Source organism: Bos indicus, chromosome 16 (genome assembly GCF_029378745.1).
Source record: "Bos indicus isolate NIAB-ARS_2022 breed Sahiwal x Tharparkar chromosome 16, NIAB-ARS_B.indTharparkar_mat_pri_1.0, whole genome shotgun sequence".
Lineage (NCBI taxonomy): Eukaryota > Metazoa > Chordata > Mammalia > Artiodactyla > Bovidae > Bos > Bos indicus.
This window is the reverse complement of record NC_091775.1, coordinates 80,072,041-80,091,216: the sequence shown is the minus strand read 5'-3', so window position 1 is coordinate 80,091,216 and position 19,176 is coordinate 80,072,041. Positions and strand designations below refer to the sequence as shown.

Below are 19,176 nucleotides of genomic sequence, written 5' to 3'. Positions count from 1 at the left end.
AGCCGGGCCCCGCCCCTCCCGGCCGCCTCTCCCAGCTGGGCCCCGCCCCCCGCGTTGGCCCCGCCCCCCCGCGCGCCGCGGCGCCTCCCAAAACCCGGAGACGTAGATCCCGCCCTCCACGCCGTCCCCACGCAGCAGGGTGGCCGCACGCTGCGGGCTCGTCGGCCGGAAGCCCGGCCCAGTGCCTCAAGGGGAACCTCCCCGAGCCGGAGCTGACACGGCCGCAGTCCATGCGGGTGAGCGTGGCCCCGGCCCCGCGGCTTCGGCCTGCCTCCCGTCCTACTCCTTTTGTGCGGACCGCGGGCGCCAGGTCGCGGCGGCGGGCTGGGCCTTGCGCGGTCCCGTTCCCCCTGCGCCGCCGTCCCTACCCCAACCCCGCGTGCGGCCGGCGCCGTGACGTCACGCGCCTTTGCGTGCGTGGCCGCTGGGGGCCGACGTCGGAGGAGGAGAGCGGCGACGTCGGTGGGGGGGAGGAGAGGGGCGCGGACCTGGGCCGCGGTTTAGCGGCCGCGCACGCGCCGCATCGGTTCCGCCTGCAGGACGGCAGTTCCGAGCTTTCCCCGCTCGCGTGAAGCCGCGCCTTCCTCACCCGCCCCCTCGACCTTTTCGGAGACTTGAGGTTGTGACTAGACCGTCACTTGCTTTTCTGTTGGAATTTTTCCGGAAAAATGGAACCTGGCAATGTATCCTAAGAATTTTTTTTTCTTTTGAAAATTGTTTCTCAGCATATTTAACAGCCCCCAAATTAGGTTAAATGCCTGTTCCCAATTTCTGTCATTTTGTAAAACCCAGTTTCTGTTGTAAATAGGAAAAGCTGTGGTTGGGAGCAGTCCCTCGGCCCCCAAGTGCTGAGTCCCCGCTGAGACCTGAGCTTGTAGCACAGGTCACAACAGAAGGACGTGCGTGTGCCCTTGGGGCGACCCTGGGACCTAGTAACCTCTGGGCACGTGTTGCTGTTGATGCTTGCACTTTGTTGTAAAGATTCCAGTTGCGAAGTAGCCCTCTTCTTGTATTTTCTGTGTGGGCGTGTAACAGAAAGGTCTACCCCAGAATTTCTGTGATGTCTGGTTATGTCAGAGTGCAAGGCAGTCCACAGACAGGTCAGTGGTGCGAATCCGTGTGCAGCGTGGAGCCAGGACTGTCTTCACCAGGGGGACTTGGAGGGTGGGAGGGAAGCCTGAGGTCAGCACTGTCTTTTCTGTTCTTTGGAGGCATAGCCCAGGGACGTGATGACTTTAGGGTACTTTATCCGTGACTTTAATGAGGGTAAAATAAATCAGGGTATAATTTCCTCCGCAGAGTATTGAAGGATGTTCGTTCCAAGATCCCTGAAAATCAAGCGGAACGCTAACGATGACAGTGGAAATTGTGTAGCCAAGAAAGTCAAAGCCGAGGCAGAAGACCGCGGGCTGGATGCAGGTGGGGACGGTCTTGCAGATGCCTCGGGTACCGAAGGGGCTGCCGCAGCGGCCCACCAAGGGGCCCAGCCGCACCCTCTCCCCCGGCCTACTGGCCCGGTGTCTGAAGGGACTCTGCCTGACTCCGAGCCAGGGACACAGGCTGGCGATCTCCCCGAAGAGCCGGTGAAGTCCTTCTCCAAAACCCAGCGGCAGGCCGAGCCCGGGGAGCCCATATGCGTGGTGTGCGGGCGGTACGGTGAGTACGTGTGCGACGAGACGGATGAAGACGTGTGCAGCCTGGAGTGTAAAGCCAAGCACCTGCTGCAGGTGAGGGGCGTGGAGGCAGCGTCCGAGCCGAGCCGCCCCCAGAAAGCGGGCTCCGAGCCTGCAGCGCCGGGCCCTGCCCCCTACGTCTACACCGAGCATGCCTTCGTCTCGCACCTTCGGGAGGACCAGATTGAGAACCTCAGGCGGCAGCTGGGGATCACGGTCCGAGGCCGAGGCGTCCCCAGGCCCATCGTTGACTTTGAGCACTGCGGCTTCCCCGAGGCCCTAAACCGCAACCTCAAGGCCTCCGGTTACGAGGTGCCCACCCCCATCCAGATGCAGATGATTCCGGCGGGCCTTCTGGGCAGAGACGTGCTGGCCAGCGCGGACACCGGCTCCGGAAAAACGGCCGCCTTCCTGCTTCCAGTCATCCTGCGAGCTCTGTCTCAGGTGAGTTAGAGCTCACCTGTGTGAGCTCAAACAGGCGAGGGGTTTATCCAGCGTCAGCCTCAAGCTTGTTAAAAAACTGGAACTGGAACTGAATACCTGGGTCGTTAGTAACTGGGACTCAACTGTATTATGTTGAACCAATGTCTTCACTGAAGGTCTGAAAAAAAAAAAATCACTTCCAAAATGGTTTCCTCTTAATGAAATTTCTATTTAAGGAGCTTTCATGCTTTGGCTTTGGGGGGAAAGTCCTGCTGACCAGATGGGCTGTGATTTTGGTGTCAGTCTAGAGTCCTTTGAGTTTGTGTCTTGAAATACCTAATACTAAAGTCACAAGTCTATTGTGGAGTTTCAGCATGTATCCTTAAGGGTGATCTCTGTTTCATCTTAAAAATGATAGCACCTTGCCTTTCTTGCTCATTTATAAGCATTCCCACACATAATGAGACTAAAAGACATTCTGAGTGATTATTCACCAAGTACTGGTGAGTTTGTGAGGTTTGAAGTATGGCAAGAGGGAAAGGAGTGAGAAATAACAGGTGAAGGAAGAAGAGAGGGAATTTCAGAAAACTAAACTGTAGTAGAAGATCATGTGAGAAAAAATAAAAGGAAGGACTAGATGGTCAAGATATAGATGAAAATCAACCCAGAACTTTGGGTTGGCCAAAAAGTTTGAGTTTTTCTGTAATCTTATGGAAAAACACAGATGAATTTTTTGGACAACCCGATAGAATATTTGTACACTATGAGGTTTTTGGACAGAGACAGAAGTGAATCTACAAGGCACTAAGGGGAAACCGGCGGGCGATGCCGGGCCTGACCCGGCTCTTCATGGAGACCAGCGGGCCTCTTCCTTGGAGGAGGATGGCCCGAGATCACACAGTCCTGCTGACGGGAGCCAAGCGTCCAGGTTGCCGCCTCGGTTTTCGCGGGCGCCTCCCGCTGGTCCCCGTTTTGATGTTTCTTTGTGCACCCGTGTTCGTGGGAGATGGGTGTAGTTTCTGAGGGTTTTGGAGGAGCACTCTGCAGGGAGCAGGAGGCAGTTGGGCTGGTGGGATCTGTTTCCGAGGGGAGGTGCTCCTGGGATTGCCTCGCAGACTGGAGTCCGTAGCAGCGGCAGCTCATTGCGGGTGTGTTTCCATCTTTGCAGAGCAAATCGCCGTCGGGGCTGGTCCTCACGCCCACGAGGGAGCTGGCCATCCAGATTGAGCGGCAGGCCAAGGAGCTGATGAGTGGCCTGCCCTGCCTGAGGACCGCGCTCCTGGTGGGAGGCCTGCCCGCGCCCCCCCAGCGGCACCGCCTGCGCCAGCGCATTCAGGTGGGCCCGCTGGACAGGGCGCCTTTGCAGAGGACCGAAACAGTGCAGGAACCAAGGCTTTTCTCCCCAGGAGGAGCTTTAGAGTGTGGCTTTAGGTAGCCTTGAAACTCCTGTTCTGTGAGCCTTAATTTTCAGGTTGGGCTGTGTGTGACAAAGGACAGGAGCACAGTTGACCGCTGTCCGATGGTCTCACATCCGTTTATGTCCTTCAGTCCCTGAACTTGCTCTTGGATGTGGGTGGGCGTATCCCCTCTCTCCCAGCTGCGAAGATGCATCTCTGAAAGGTGGGCTTCGTCTCACGATCGTGGCTGGTGCATATCAGAGAGTGAATCCTACGAACAAGGACATCATGCTTCATAATCACAGTCCGGTGACAGACTCGGGAGATTCCCGCCTCCTGGCTGGAATGCATCGGGCGTGAATGTTGCTGTCAGTGCCTGAACCCCCCCGCCCCCGCCCCAGGTCTCGGTGTCCCACCGGCTTCTTTTCATCAGGTTCAGCCGTGTTGCCCGTAGCTGTCGTGCCTCTCTCAGCACCTTCAGTTTGGAAACTACCATTCTTTTTTTCTTCTGATCTTGACATTTTTAAGGATTACAAGGCTTTTGAAGAACAGCCCTCAACTGCTGAGATTGGTGTTTTGTGTCTTTGATGGGAACATCACGGGAGAGGTGCTGTGTTCTTCTCATTACATCCTTTTACGTGGCACACAGCTTCAGTTTGTCCTTTTCACCGATGCTTTCGTCTGTCAAGTCACAGTAAAGTTTGTACCTTTCATATTGAGTAAGTGCTTTAGGAGGAGTACTTTCAGTTGGTAAATTTTTTAAGCTTCACCAGACTCCCCAGTTATTTATTTTTTTACGTGGACTGATGGTTCCTTTTTATTTATAGGATTATTACTGGGGTGGCTCATGGAGGCACCTTCAGGTCGGTTTCTGTGTCCTTTGATCATATCCCTGTCCTTGTTTGAGTCCTTTCTTTCTTTTCTGTCTGAAAAGCGTGGTGTGCACTGAGCTCATCCTTTCTTTGCCTCTGCCCTGAACTCCTCATGGAGCCCTGGCTCCTTTGTGTAGAGAGCGGTGTTCGGAAACTGAGACCTGGGCTCTCCTTGGGCTCCTTGCTCTTGAGCCGTCACTGCTCGGGAACCTCGAGACCATGAGTTCCTGTTAATAGTTACAGTTCTCGTTCGTCACCAGGTTCCTTTTATGCTCTGTGTTTCCATGTTTATTGCTCTCACCATGAGAAACCTGCTGCCCTTATCCATTACGTGTTATCCCTCTGCCTGGCCCCCCTGTGTGTCCCCAGCGCCCCCTCCCCCGAGCAGGGCCTTCCTCCCTGGGCGCTGCACAGCCTCTCCGCCGACTCCATCCGGCCTCCTCCTCCCGCCCACACCATGTCAGGCCTCGTGGACATGCACCCTCTGGAAGGAAAACTAACAACTGTCTGTCTGCTCAGCAAAGCTCTTTCAAGAGGAAGGACGAGGCGAAGACCTACTCAGATAAACAAAACTGGGAGGGTATTGCCAGGGGACCGTCTGCAGGAACTTGCAGAGGAAGCCATCCTGCAGATAAAGAAGATTCCAGAGAGGAAGGTGGGGGCAGAAGGAAGCTGGTGCAGAGGCGGCAGTGGGCGTGTGGGCAAAGTAAATGGACAGGCTGATGATCAGTGACCAGGAGCAAGTGTGGGGTCTGGAAACCAGGGTGGACACTGTCCAGCAGTAGGTGTAGTGCAGGTGAGATGGGGTCGCGGTCAAAGCATCGCCCTCCACACCTCGAGAACAAGCTGAAAGTGTCCATTAACTTTATGTTAAGACGCTTACTCCTTAGAAGAAAAGTTATGACCAACCTAGATAGCATATTCAAAAGCAGAGACATTACTTTGCCAACAAAGGTTCGTCCAGTCAAGGCTATGGTTTTTCCAGTAGTCATGTATGGATGTGAGGGTTGGACCATAAAGAAAGCTGAGCGCTGAAGAATTGATGCTTTTGAACTGTGGTGTTGGAGAAGACTCTTGAGAGTCCCTGGGACTGCAAGGAGATCCAACCAGTCCATTCTGAAGAAGATCAGCCCTGGGTGTTCTTTGGAAGGGCTGATTCTAAAGCTGAAACTCTAGTACTTTGGCCACCTCATGCGAAGAGTTGACTCATTGGAAAAGACTCTGATGCTGGGAGGGATTGGGGGCAGGAGGAGAAGGGGACGACAGAGGATGAGATGGCTGGATGGTATTACCAAGTCAATGGACAAGAGTTTGAGTGAACTCCAGGAGTTGGTGATGGACAGGGAGGCCTGGCGTGCTGCGATTCATGGGTGTCGCAAAGAGTCGGACACGACTAAGCGACTGAACTGAAATAAACTGAACTGATAGATGTACTGGCATTCCAGGGGCAGCACTCAAAGAGCGAAAAAAAGTTCATAACTTCCAAATCATCAGAGGGGAAGATGGAAGAAAAGGAGTGAAGTCACGTCAGCATAATTAAAAGCAGCTTGATGTTTGTGGGTGTGTGACGGACACACAAGCCAAGCTAAGCTCTGTGCGCTAGGGTTCCAGGCCTTTTATCACGCACAGCAGGGTTAGCACTGGGCGGTGTGGACCGGAAAAGTGGGTGCAGCTGAGTGTGTGGGCTTATTTGCAAGTCCACCAGGGTCACCCCGGCCCTCCTCGTTCGATCGTTACTGTGGCTGTTCGTGTTTGCGCCTTAGGATGGATGGGAGGACAGACTCAGGCCCTGATTGTGCGCCCGAGCCACCATGCCTGCCCAAGTTTGGCTGAGGAGCCCCTGCTTCCTTTATGTTTATGTGTAGCCTTTGCGTATTTGGCTGTGCTGGGCATTAGTTGTGACATGCGGCTCTTGAGTCACAGCATGTGGACCCTTAGTTCACCATGTGGGGTCTGGCTTCCTGACGACAGATTGAACTTGGGTTCCCTGCACTTGGGATCATGGAGTCTTAGCCACCAGACCATCAGGGAATTCCAGAAAGCCCCTACGTGGACCACAACTTCAGCTAATATCGTACTACACTGCTAAGAGCCTTGATGGAGAAGGCAATGGCACCCCACTCCAGTACTCTTGCCTGGAAAATCCCATGGACGGAGGCGCCCGGCAGGCTGCAGTCCATCGCTAAGAGTTGGACACGACTGAGCGACTTCCCTTTCACTTTTCACTTTCAGGCATTGGAGAAGGAAATGGCAACCCACTCCAGTGTTCTTGCCTGGAGAATCCCAGGGACGGGGGAGCCTGGTGGGCTTCCGTCTGTGGGGTTGCACAGACTCGGACACGACTGAAGCGACTTAGCAGCAGCAGCAGCAAGAGCGTTGAGCGACCTTGAATTCACTATCCACAGCCTGGTAATTTGGAAGTGAAGTGGCAGGCCCAGAGAGGGCAAGGAGGGTGCCCTTGTTCATGGAGCCAGATCAGGGTCAGCGTGTCTGAGGTCGCCCCCAGTCTGGCCCCTGCCACACCTTGGCCTCAGCCACGGGTTCTCCCCTCTGCCGTCACCTCCCTGCCCCCCAGCCTCACCACCACGACGCCCTCCCCTCTCCCTGGTCGTCCCTGCGTGCTCATGCCCGCTACTCCCGTGGGCGTCAGCTTAATGTCTGAGCTGGGGCCGGTACGTCCCTCCGTGTGCAGCCTGTCCTGGTCACGTGAGCACGTGTGTGTTCTGTCTCTCCCTTCGTGTTGCGGCTCTGATGAGAGCAGGGGCGAAGTCTGATTCACTCACCGTTGAGTTCTGAGGACTCGCACAGGGTCTGGCATGCCTCAGCCACTCTCCAGTGCAGAATGAAGGAGTAAATGAATGAACGGATGTCAGCCGACTCTAATTTGCCTTTTTTCTTTTATTCAGGTTATCATAGCAACTCCTGGGCGACTTCTGGATATAATAAAGCAGAGATCTGTAGAACTCGGCAGTATAAAAATTGTTGTAGTGGATGAAGTAAGTGGTGGTGTTTAAAAACATAATTTTATAGAAGTTATGAAAAGCACATTATAGTTATGTAATTGTATTGTGTATTCAACCAATTTCTCCCCCAAAGGAAAACAATTCAGGGATTTTTTTGTTATTTTTTAAATTGGCGGTAGTGGTTCTTAAGCTAGTTCTCGTGTCGGTTGGGTTCAGTCACTCGGTCGTGTCTGACTCTCTTTGACCCCGTGGACTGCAGCACGCCAGGCTTCCGTGTCTACCACCAACTCCCGGAGTTCTTGCGTAGACTGCAGCTAAGCTGAAGTTAAACCACAGCTGTCTTTTCTTAATTGGGCTTGCTCATAAACTGATGAGGTCTACTGTATTCTCAGTGATAAGTTTTTAAAACATGCTGTCTGTCATTTATCTGCAAAAAAAGAATTGGTGCAAGTCACGATTAGCAGGAATTTTGGAAGTAGTTAATGATGTTTAGTAGGAGGAGCTTTTTAAATTTTTTCTACGTGATCAGAAAATGTGGGGTGCTGGGTGCTGACCCGTGACAGCAGCCTGCCTGCCTCCGTGGCCCCAGTAATTAGCACAGCAGACGTGGGTTTGGAACCCGTGTCCCCGGTCCGCGCCCCAGCTCCTCAGCACTGTGGGGCCCTGCGTCACGCGCCTCAGGTTTTACATCTATAAAACAGGGCCTGCCAGTGCCCGTCTCCCTAGAGTGTCCCCTGAGACACGCCTGGCTGGCGTCTAGGGAATGCCCAGCACACAGGGACAGTCGGTCACCCTTGGCAACGAGTTAAGGCTCGCTGAGTGGGTGGGTGAGCGTTTCGCCCGGGCACTCTCAGGAGTGAAGTCAGATTGTCTGGGAGTGAGGGCGTCCATGCAGGTGACGCCAAGGATGGCTCCCAGAAGATGAGGCCAGGTTTGGTCTTGATTCGGGGATGCCACGTCCACCTCTTCCTCGATCTGCGCCCCCCACTTATCTGGACCCAAGTTCTGTCTCCCCCAGGGGCTCTGCCGCGTTTAGAGTAGCCTTGTGTTCATCGTGAGCGGTTCTAATATTCGAAGCACCTTAAATGTAGGTAGTGCTTTTAATTCTAAGAGCTTTTAAAAGTACGTTTTCCCACACTTCGCACTCCGTTAACACCCCTTCAGGGTATGTAGGAAATAGACTCGTAAGTGGAAACTGAGGTGTGGAAAGAATAAGATTTTACCAAGTTCTGGTTGATAATGGTTTCCAAAAAATGCAGTGTAGATGGGAACCGGTCATGAATATTGTGTATGTGTGTGTGTGTGTGTAAATGAAACAGAACTTTCATATAACAATGCTTAGCCTTGCAACATAAGATTTTCCTATTCCTTTATTTTTTATTCTGTTATATTTTAATGGCTTTGAAAAAGTACTATTCATGGTCCATTCTACAGTTTGAAAAGCAACTGTATTCTGTGAGTAATCCATGTGTTAAATGCGTTAAAGACAAGTTGGAAATAGGAAAAACACCCATATTCCCCTTGAGATAACCAAATATAACCATGGAGATTTTATTTCTTTTTCATTTCCTCCTGGCCTTGGGAATTCAGACTTTATTCTGTAGACATGGGGAAACTTTAAAGGATCCTAAGCCTGCGTGTATTATAATCAGGCTCATGTTGTCAACGTGCAGAATAGCCTTTAAGCAAGAAGGCTGGTTCCTAGGCGTTGGGGGTTGTTGAGGCCGGGTGGTGGCTGTAGTGGGGGGAGGAGATGGGAGGTAAGGGAGGTGGTGGGGTGTCAGGTCAGGGGTGATGGGTGTTATTTTCTTACACTTTGTTTACCAGATTTTCTGCAGTGCACTTGTTAGTATTTAAAAAATAATAATAATGGTAATAATTGCATCTTACAGAGTCAGATGAAGACTAATGATTGGCTGTAGAATTTGGCACCCGGGGAGTGATTGATGACCCAGAGGAGCTGGTGAGGGGGAGGGAGGTGAGCGCTGGACTGGACAGCGGTGGGAGGGGAGGAGGCAAGGAAAGGTGACGGGGCTGGGCAACCCCTCCAGGAAGCTTAGGGAGGTGAGCACTGGACTGGACAGCGGTGGGAGGGGAGGAGGCAAGGAAAGGTGACGGGGCTGGGCAGCCCCTCCAGGGAGCTTAGGGAGGCGAGCGCTGGACTGGACAGCGGTGGGAGGGGAGGAGGCAGAGGAAAGGTGACGGGGCTGGGCAACCCCTGCAGGGAGCTCAGGGAGGTGAGCGCTGGACTGGACAGCGGTGGGAGGGGAGGAGGCAGAGGAAAGGTGACGGGGCTGGGCAGCCCCTCCAGGGAGCTTAGGGAGGTGAGCGCTGGACTGGACAGCGGTGGGAGGGGAGGAGGCAGAGGAAAGGTGACGGGGCTGGGCAACCCCTCCAGGGAGCTCAGGCCAGAAGAGAAATGGAAGGGATCTATTTCTTGTGGTCGTAATTTTTTCTGCACCAGGAGAAGCAAGGCAGATGCTGAGATGCGTGGGGTTCCGCGGGGTCGCTGAGGAGCGGGGGGATGTTTACACACGCCCTGCGGGTGCGTTTTCTCCTCTCACAGTTAATAGAACCGAGAAGGACCATGCTGGTGCTTTACACGGGCTTCCCAGGAGGCGCAGGTAAAGAGTCTGCCTGCCAGTGCAGGAGACGCAAGAGACCTGAGTTCGATCCGTGGGTCGGGAAGATCCCCTGCAGTAGGAAATGGCAGCCCACTCCATATTCTTGCCTGGGAGATCCCATGGACAGAGGAGTCTGCCGGGCTGCAGTCCGTAGGGTCACAAAAGAGTCGGACATGACTGAGTGCACACACACACGCTATATACTTTAACTCATTGATTCTCATCACATTTCTTGGAGGTCGTTACTGCTATAATTTCACCTGTAAGAGGAAAAACTGAAGCTTAAAGCTGTTAATTAACTTGCTTGAGGTCATGCAGAGCCAGGATCAAACCCAGACCATCATGATTACTTAAGATTTTTTAAATGTTACAGAGTGAGAGATATTAAAACAGGTCATCAAACTTCAGTCTAACTGACAGCACATTAGTGGACACCAAAATGATTAAGTATCTTATTTTCCAAAATTATAGACACCAAGGTTATATTTGAAAATCAAGGTAGCTTTAATCTTTTGTTATTTTAAAATTAAAAACCTAAACATTTTTTTCTATTTTTTCAGCAGTACATTCATTGTTATTGAAAAACCAGCAGCAAAAAAAAAAGAAAAACCAGCAATGCAAAGGTTTATACAGAAGTGAAAGCCTCCAAATTACATGTTTTAATTTATTTAAAATCATGCTTTATTATAAATACATGTTCGTGGTAAAAAAAAAAAAAAGTCAAACTTTGCAAAAAAAAAAAAAAAAAGCCATAAAATGAATTAAATTGTATCCCTAACCCCTGCTTAGGCTTCCCTGATAGCTCAGTTGGTAAAGAATCTACCTGCAATGCAGGAGACCCTGGTTTGATTCTTGGGTCAGGAAGATCCGCTGGAGAAGGGATAGGCTACCCACTCCAGTATTCTTGGGCTGTCCTTGTGGCTCAGCTGGTAAAGAATTTGCCTGCAATGTGGGAGACCTGGGTTCAATCTCCAAGTTGGGAAGATGCCCTGGAGAAGGGAAAGGCCACCCACTGCAGTATTCAGGCCTGGAGAATTCCATAGACTGTATTCCATGGGGTCACAAAGAGTCGGACACAACTGAGTGACTTTCACTTTCACACCCCAGCTCATAAATCTTCTCCCCAGAGTTAGCAGTTAAGTTTCCCGAGTATATATACAAATGGGCTCATGGTATACAGTGTTCTGTCTGTATTTTCCTTCTTTCCTTCTAGCAGTGACTCATTATCATTTAATAAAGAGCTCCTGGTCATTTTTCATGGTAGCATAGCATTGTATTGTGTGGATTTACCATAATTTATTTAACAAATCCTCTACCGATGTACATCTAAAGTCTGTGCCTTTTTTGGCCACTGTTAATGACACCATGATAAAATCTTGCTGGGATTTCTCTGGGAGTCGAGTGGTTGGGAGTCTGCCTCCCACTGTGGGGTCGCAGCTCCCATCCCAGGTCAGGGAGATAAGATCCCACCCGCTGAGGGAGCTGAGCCCGCGTGTCTCAACTAGAGAACCCAAGGGTCACAATTAAAACCTGACGCAGCCAAAAATAAGCAAATTTTGGAAATCTTTGTATATCACTAAACAGTTATACAAGCTTGAAATAAACGTGTGTTTTCCCCAGTTAATCCCGTGTCTTTTGACGTCGTGGTGTATTTTTCCGTGTAGAGAGCATTTAACGTTTTAGGTTCTTAACTGTGTCCGTTTTCCTCCAGGGTGCTCTGGGTTCCGTGTAAGACTGACTTGCAGTGGTCTCATTCCAGGCTGACACCATGTTGAAGATGGGCTTTCAGCAGCAAGTGCTTGACGTTCTGGAGCAGCTGCCTCACGACTGTCAGACCGTCCTGGCGTCGGCCACGATCCCGGCCAGTGTAGAGCAGCTCGCCTGCCAGCTCCTGCGAGACCCCGTGGCGATCACCGCCGGAGAGAGGAACCTGCCCTGCCCCAGCGTGCGCCAGATCGTCCTGTGGGTGGAAGAGCCAGCCAAAAAGAAAAAACTGTTTGAAATCTTGAACGTGAGTGGGAGAGCGGTCAGCCCCGCGTTGTGCGCGGTGTTGGCACTCTCCACGGCTCTGGAGACGGTGCTGTTTGGACGTGGCTCTGGGGGAACCTGCTCTGGGAATCTCATCATAAACTGCTTTGCTTCCTTCAGAATTCTGTGGGGTTCAGATACATTTTTGTGAAAACATGCAGTGTAGACACAAGGTTGGTTTTCTTTTCTGTTTTATAGAACAGTATTTAAAGATCAAGGTCATTGCAGTGCTTCCCTGGCAGTCCAGGGCTTAGGACTCGTCACTCCCCATGCGGGGGACCTGAGTTCAGGCCCTGCCTGGGGACGTAGGATCCACGTGCCACACTGAGTGGCTAAAAAAACACAAAGACAAGTGCTTTTTTGGCTGTTCTTGTTCTGTCCTTGAGAAATAGAAATTTTTGACAGTAACTAGCTTAAGGGAGAAGGAAATGGCAGCCCGCTCCAGTGTTCTTGCCTGGAGAATCTCAGGGACAGGGGAACCTGGTGGGCTGCCGTCTGTGGGGTCGCACAGAGTCGGACACGACTGAAGCGACTTAGCAGCAGCACCAGCAGCTTAAGGGAGTGGTGTGTACTAGCCTAGTTACCTAAAGATACAGTGTTAAATATGGTTTGTACTGACTTCTGAACAGTATTGGAAACTTTAAATTGCACTTTAAGTCGTAAAACTATTTTCGTAGTATTAATGCGGTGATGGAGAAATCTGAAGGACATACTGTTCGGCTTCTGTTTGTGCATATTTTAAAGAAAGCAGTCATTTGAACAGAATGTCCTTTTCCCTCCTTGACAGTGTTGATAAACCAGTGGATAACCAGCTCACACGAGTGCTTTCAGAAAAGCATCCCGTTGTAAATTATAGGAATAACCTTCAATATGTGCTGTTACTATTTTAGGATAAGAAACTCTTTAAGCCTCCAGTGTTAGTTTTTGTGGACTGCAAGCTGGGAGCAGATCTGTTGAGCGAGGCCGTGCAGAAAATCACGGGTCTGAAGAGCACCTCTGTACACTCGGATAAGACTCAGATGGAAAGGAAGAACATACTGAAGGTGACACCCAGCATTCTGCTTTGTTCTCTTGCCCCTAAATCTGCTTTGCCTCATTTTCAAGAGGTACCATAGTATCAGCTGTTTTTTTATTTTTATTTACTTACTAAAATTTTTTTCCAGCTGTTTTTAAAGCTGATCCTTTTTTTTAATGACTCTGAGAATTTCAGGCAAGCAGTGGTGTGATGTTAGTTGTCCCTCTTGCTAAGGCTTCTGTGTTTTGGGAGCAGTAAACCTGTTCGCTTGGAATTGTCCCCTAAACAGATTAATCATTCAGAATCGGCCGTCTGTGAAATCAGGTCACTTTGGACTGGGGCAGAGAGTGGTTCACTTTTGGAAAAGGTTTGCCTGAATCAATTAATAGAAAAGGTTTGGGGTCGGAAGGGACGGAGGCTGCCTGTATCACCTATGTGTTCCAAGAGCTTTACACCCTGCAGAGGTGGTGCAGCCACAGTACTGAAGAAGGTGTTGCGGAGAGAACGGGCCTGAATGACAGAAAACCACTCACGATAATGAGTTTTGTTGCTGTTTTGGAAAGGGGCTGCTCGAAGGAGACTATGATGTTGTGGTGAGCACAGGGGTCCTGGGAAGAGGCCTGGACTTGGTCGGCGTCAAGCTGGTCGTCAATTTCGACATGCCCTCCAGCATGGACGAGTACGTGCATCAGGTAAAAGGTTTACTCAGCACCACCGTTTTGCTCATGAATTTTGTTTTTTAAAAAAGAAGTTTATTTTTGGCTGTGCTGGGTCTTCGTTGCTGTTCGGGCTTCTTGCATATTGTAGGGAGCGGGGACCTCTCCCTAGCTGTGGTGAGCGGGGGCTCCTCTCTAGTCGTGGGGAGTGGGGACTGCTCCCTAGTTGCAGCGTGCAGCCTCCTCGTTGCAGTGGCTTGTCTCGTTGCGGAGCCCAGGCTCAGAGCACAGGCTCAGTAGTTGGGGTGCAGGGGCTTAGCTGCTCCGTGGTGCATAGAATCTTCTCGGAGCAGGGATCGAACCCGTGTCTCCTGCAGTGGCAGCAGATTCTTTACCACCAAATCACCAGGGAAGACCCTACTCGTGCATTTTCTTATGCAAGGTATTGTCGATATAGTCGTGAGTTTTTTTTTAAGCAGAACATAAAACTGCATATATTTTTGCTTCTAAAATATATGTATTTAAGGACTTCCCTGGTGGTCTAGTAGTTAAGACTCCATGCTTCCACTGCAGGGGACTCCGGTCTGATCCTTGCCTGGTGTGGGGAACCAAGATCCCACCTGCTTTACTGTGCGGCCAAAGGGTAAAACGATAAATGTATATAAACTAAGTATGTTTTCTCAGAAGAACTATGTGGATGCCTGGAATGCATTAAAATTTAGTTGGGGGCTCCCCTGGTGGCTCAGTGGTTAAGAACCTGCCTGCCAGTGCAGGAGACACGGGCTTGGTCCCTGGTGTGGGGAGGTCCCACCCACCTCGGAGCAACCAAGCCCATGCACCACAGCTATTGAGCCTGTGCTCTGGAGCCCGGGAGCTGCAGCTGCTGAGCCCTGGTGCCCTAGAGGGGCACCAACAGGAGAAACCATTGCAGCTAGAGTAGCCCCTGCTCGCCACAACTAGAGAAAAGCCGGTGCAGCAGTGAAATAAATAAATAAAAATTTAAAAAAATTAGCTGGAAAAAACAGCCCGCGATGTTTGTTAGAAAAATTTAAGTGGTTGGCTTTTGGTTTAGTTTTTTCTTTGTGTTTTTTGTTTTCTTCAGTGAGCGTATTAAATGGCCTTTATAAGGAGAAAAAGAGGGCTTTATTTAAAAGGTTGTTTTAAGTTGCTACATCTGGCCAAAACAAAGTTGGTCTGTTGGAGTGTCTGTGTTTCAGGAATCGTGTCTTCCGTCGCCTCTCCATGTCCCTGTTTGCTCTAGACCTTCCCCTCTCGGGGTCTGTCCCCTCCCTTTGCTCTAGAGATAAGCACCTCTCCTCTTTCCGGCAGGAACAGAGCCTCTCTCAGCGCTGTGTTATCTCCCTGGCCGCTGCCTCCTTCCTTCCCAGCGTCACTTGCAGCCTCTTGGAGTGAAGTCTTTCGCTGCTGTTCTTAGAACCACCTCTGAGTGTCGCGTTTGCAGGGCTCACCCACTGAAACGCCCGTAGCGCCTTTACTGCGCCGCTGCTTTATTCCCCCAAGACTTGATCATCTGGCCGTCTGCCCGCCCTCCCTCCCTGTTTTGTCCACACCGCCTCATTTCCCTGTGCCTCAGAGACTTGGTTATTCCACAGGGCTGACTGTTCAAGTGCCTGAAGCTCATATTCTTCCAGACTTTCAGTTTGATAATTTTGTGGATAGAAATCTGTCTGGAATGTTAAAATACTCAAGAAGCCTCTTAAACAAGTGTGCTGGTTGTAACTACGTACTCATCTCTCCCTCGTCCAGGTCAGCCCCGTGGCTGGCAGTTACTGTGGGCACCGCTGTGATGCTGTGTGTGTGTGTGTGTGTGTGTGTGTGTGCGTGCGTGCGTGCGCGCGCGTTTTCAGGCTCTTCTCCCTTGTAGGTTATCACACGATGTTGAGTAGCGGTCCCTGTGCTGTGCTGTGCGTCCTTGTTTTCCTGTTTTATGGGCATTAGTGTGTATCTGTTAATCCCAATCTGCTAATTTATCCCTCATCCCACTCCCCTTCCCCTATAGTAACCACACGCTCGTTTTCTGTTAGTCTCTTTCTGTTTTGGACTTAAATTCATTTGTATCTTTTTTTTAGGTTCCACACATGAGTGACATCACACGGTGTTTGTCTTCCTCTGACTCTCCTCACTTAGTGTGATCATTTCTAGTTGGGTCCATGTTGTTACAGATGGCATTGTTTGATTCTCTTTTGTGGCTGAGGAGTATTCCATGGGGCTTCCCTGGTGGCTCAGTGGTAAAGAATCCAGCTGCCAATGCAAGAGATGTGGGTTCAATCCCTGGATCGGGAAGATCCCCTGGAGGAGGGCATGGCAACCCACTCCAGTATTCTTGCCTGGAGAATCCCGTGGACAGAGGTGCCTGGCAGGCTGCAGTCCACGGGGCTGCAAAGAGTCAGACACGACTTGAGCGGCTGAACAGCAACATGTGCGTGTGCCACGTCTGCGCCAGGCCTCCTCCCTTTGTTAGTGAATGAATCTCTGACGTCTTGCCTTCTCACGGCTCACCCGAGGTGCCTTCACCAAGTGTTAGTATGTACTGAGTGCTTAGCCGAGGGCAGGCACTGTTCTGAGCGCTTTAAAGGCTTTTCTTGTTGAATCTGGCTCGTTCTGTTTTTGTGGTTGCGTGGGAGTGTATTACATGGATGTCCTGTCATTTGTTTAACAAATCCCTCGCTGCTGGATGACCAGATGTTTCCAGCGCGGTGGTGGTAAACACCCAGGCACTCAGCTGCCGGGGCCTCTCCTGCAAATACATCTGTAAGAGAAATTCCTAGTGGGAGGAACAATCGATTCATTTAAATAATCTGAATATACTTCATTTTCAATTAAGGAGCAGAAATTGACCAGGATTGTGTCTTTCTCTCCCTTTTGAAGAGTTTCTCAGTATATTTGGAGACATGTCAGTTTTCTTCCTTATCATAGGTCTCCACAAATTTGTGTGTGTTTAGTTCTGTCAGAAAGAGAAATAACTTCATGCAAAAGCGGATTTGCTTCAACCTCAGACCTCAAGGCATCTAAGTGCCCTGAAGAAGGTAGTCCTTTCACCCCTAATTGTAGTAGCTTTCGAAAAGTTTTTACCATAACTCATTCGCAGTAAGAAGCATCTTTGTGTCCTTACTCCTGCATGTACATACAAACACACACACACACACACACACGCGCGCGTGACCGAAACACAGGTTTCACAGACAGTATTCTTACTGGTTTTGTTTTCTATTTGGACTGTGCTAATGGCAGCCCCCTAAATTGATGTCACAGGTATATTGGGAGGACCAACTCAGCAGATGCCATCTGGACAAATACTCATCGTAGTGAAGCCTCTTTAAATACTACTGTTCAATTTCTTTCAAGAGACGTGAGGATTTCGTGTGAGCATTTTGAAAATGTCCTTTGCTTTTCATTTCAGATTGGAAGAGTGGGGCGATTAGGTCAACATGGAACAGCGATCACTTTCATCAATAACAACTCGAAAAGACTCTTCTGGGACATTGCAAAACGTGTGAAACCCACAGGGTCCCTTCTCCCCCCACAGCTGTTAAATTCCCCTTACCTTCACGACCAGAAGAGAAAGGAACAGCAAAAAGACAGACAGACACAGGACAGTCTGGTTACGGGGGCCAATCTTATGGACATTATTAGAAAGCACGATAGAAGTAATGCTCAGAAGTGACTTGTTATGCCACCTTGAATCATTTTTATTGTGTATCGTCAGTGAAACTTCTGTACACTGTTACTGTGTGGGTTGATAAATGTGACATGGACATGAAAAAAAATTAACACGATGTAAAAAGTTTTAATAATTAAGTTTATACAGTCATATTGTATTTATTTACCTTTTTAATTTTCCTAAATTTAAAACATCAGAAAGTGAATTGCTAAATAAAATTTTTTTCTGTCTGGGAAAAGTCCTTTTTTTTTTTTTTCCAATCAATATTGCTCCTAGCTATCGTCAGAAGCAGAAACCTGCATGGCCTGACTCAGATGGTGATTCTTCTGTTTCGTATCCCTTGTGTGCATGCGTGTTGGCACCTGGATTATTGTTGAATCAGTGAATGTTAGGGAAAAGTAGATGACAAAACAATGGAAAAACTGGTCCGCACTCCTTAAAAGAAACGTAAGATATCTGTTTTCTCTCTCCGTTTTCCTTTCGGCTGGGTAAACAAACTCTCCTTTAACGTGGGCTGCTTAGCAAATGGGCTTCCCGGGTGGTGCTAGTGGTAAAGAACCCGCCTGCCGGTGCAGGAGACAGAGGAGACGTGGGTTTGATCCCTGGGTTGGAAAGATCCCCTGGAGAAGGAAACGGCAACCCACTCCAGTATTCTTGGCTGGAGAATCCGTGGATAGAGGTCTGCAGTCCACGGCGTCACAAGTAGGACACGACCGAAGGGACTTGGAAGGCGTGCGCGCTGATTGAAATAACGAGTTACGTGAATGCTACTTTGCAACGTTTAGTTTTATGTTGATGCTGTTTTCCTAGTTTAGTTGGCTTATTTAAAAATTTAAAAATGTATCCGTGTACTCCACACACACTCCCTGAGCTCACACTCTGTTCTGGATGCGTGTTCAGTGCTCAGGACACAGTGGCATTGTCCCTGCCCTCCGTGTGCAGGCTGCATCATAAACCAGCCTTAGAGTCTGGGTAATTGAGGGAAGCCAGGGCGTGGCGGCCCTCCTCCGGGGCTGAGCTCTTCCACCTCTTGGTGGCACCTTCTTAAACATGAGGCCTCCAGGGTTGGCCCGTCTAGGGCCAGGCGTTCCAATCCCTCAGCTGATGATTTTAAACTCCAGGAGGAAGGATGGAGTTTTGCTCTGATCCATCAGCACTTCGTTGCTTTGAGAACCGTTATATCTGCATAGTTGGGTCAGTTACACGGTGTGTTACGAAAAGGCTGGCGTTTAGGCTTTGTATCCTCTGCATCCTCTTGGGCGTGAGAGTGATGAGTAGAAAGCCTAGTGTCTGTCGTCTCCACCCAAGGCGAGCAGTGGGGTCACAGTCTCCCCAGAGTGTGCCAGCCCTCAGGACGCCCCCTCGCCCCGGCCCTCTGTGTCTGCCCACCTAAGGAAGCAGGTACGGCCCGTCTCCAGGCTCCGTGCAGAGGGGCAGTGAGCACGAGTGCACTCCTAGGAGGCCACGTCCGCGCTTCATTGATGATCGCAAAAGGAAGGGCAGCTTTTCACGAGGCTCAGACTTGTTGGCAGATGGAAGCAGTGTGGTCAGAAAAGCAAGGCAGCTTTGCAAACCTTGTCTGCAGGAGGCCCGCTGGGCCACACCACCACCTCACTCGGCAGCCTAGCGTGTGGGCGCGTGGCTTCTGCCCCCGCCGCGGGTCCCCTGACCTTGTGTCTCTGTCAACGCCTCTGTTAAGCTTCGTGCATCCACTCGCCCTGTCCACTCTCTCAGGTTCAGCTTCCATATCTCGTGGGGCACGTGGAACTCCTTTTTTGAAGGCGGCAGGTGGAGGATACAGCGGAGAGGAGGAGCCCTGACTCACAGGCTGGCCTGTGCAGAG

The 19,176-nt window shown here is 50.5% G+C and overlaps 1 protein-coding gene across 4 annotated transcripts; it reads left to right on the top strand.

Annotated features, from left to right (window-relative positions):
• The first annotated feature begins 107 nt into the window (after nt 1-107).
• DDX59 (DEAD-box helicase 59) lies at nt 108-17,538 on the top strand. 4 transcript variants are annotated; one of them, XM_070768743.1, is made up of 8 exons: nt 108-236; nt 1,300-2,117; nt 3,265-3,432; nt 7,272-7,361; nt 11,712-11,963; nt 12,871-13,023; nt 13,559-13,687; nt 17,073-17,538. In XM_070768743.1, exons 2-8 carry the CDS (start codon nt 1,311-1,313, stop codon nt 17,334-17,336), a joined length of 1,863 nt encoding a protein of 620 aa, XP_070624844.1. In that variant the 5' UTR covers nt 108-236; nt 1,300-1,310; the 3' UTR covers nt 17,337-17,538. The 4 variants fall into 4 exon arrangements, with proteins under 4 accessions (XP_070624844.1, XP_070624846.1, XP_070624845.1 ...); XM_070768745.1 differs by lacking the exon at nt 108-236 and adding an exon at nt 469-619; XM_070768744.1 differs by lacking the exon at nt 108-236 and adding an exon at nt 510-683.
• Nucleotides 17,539-19,176: the final 1,638 nt, after the last annotated feature.

Bases quoted from the DNA above. Each gene is read 5' to 3' on its own strand.
- DDX59 (XM_070768743.1), top strand. From the start codon at position 1,311: ATGTTCGTTCCAAGATCCCTGAAAATCAAGCGGAACGCTAACGATGAC. The intron at 2,118-3,264 runs GTGAGTTAGAGC...CCATCTTTGCAG, and splicing joins TCCTGCGAGCTCTGTCTCAG to AGCAAATCGCCGTCGGGGCT. The intron at 13,688-17,072 runs GTAAAAGGTTTA...TTTTCATTTCAG, and splicing joins TGGACGAGTACGTGCATCAG to ATTGGAAGAGTGGGGCGATT.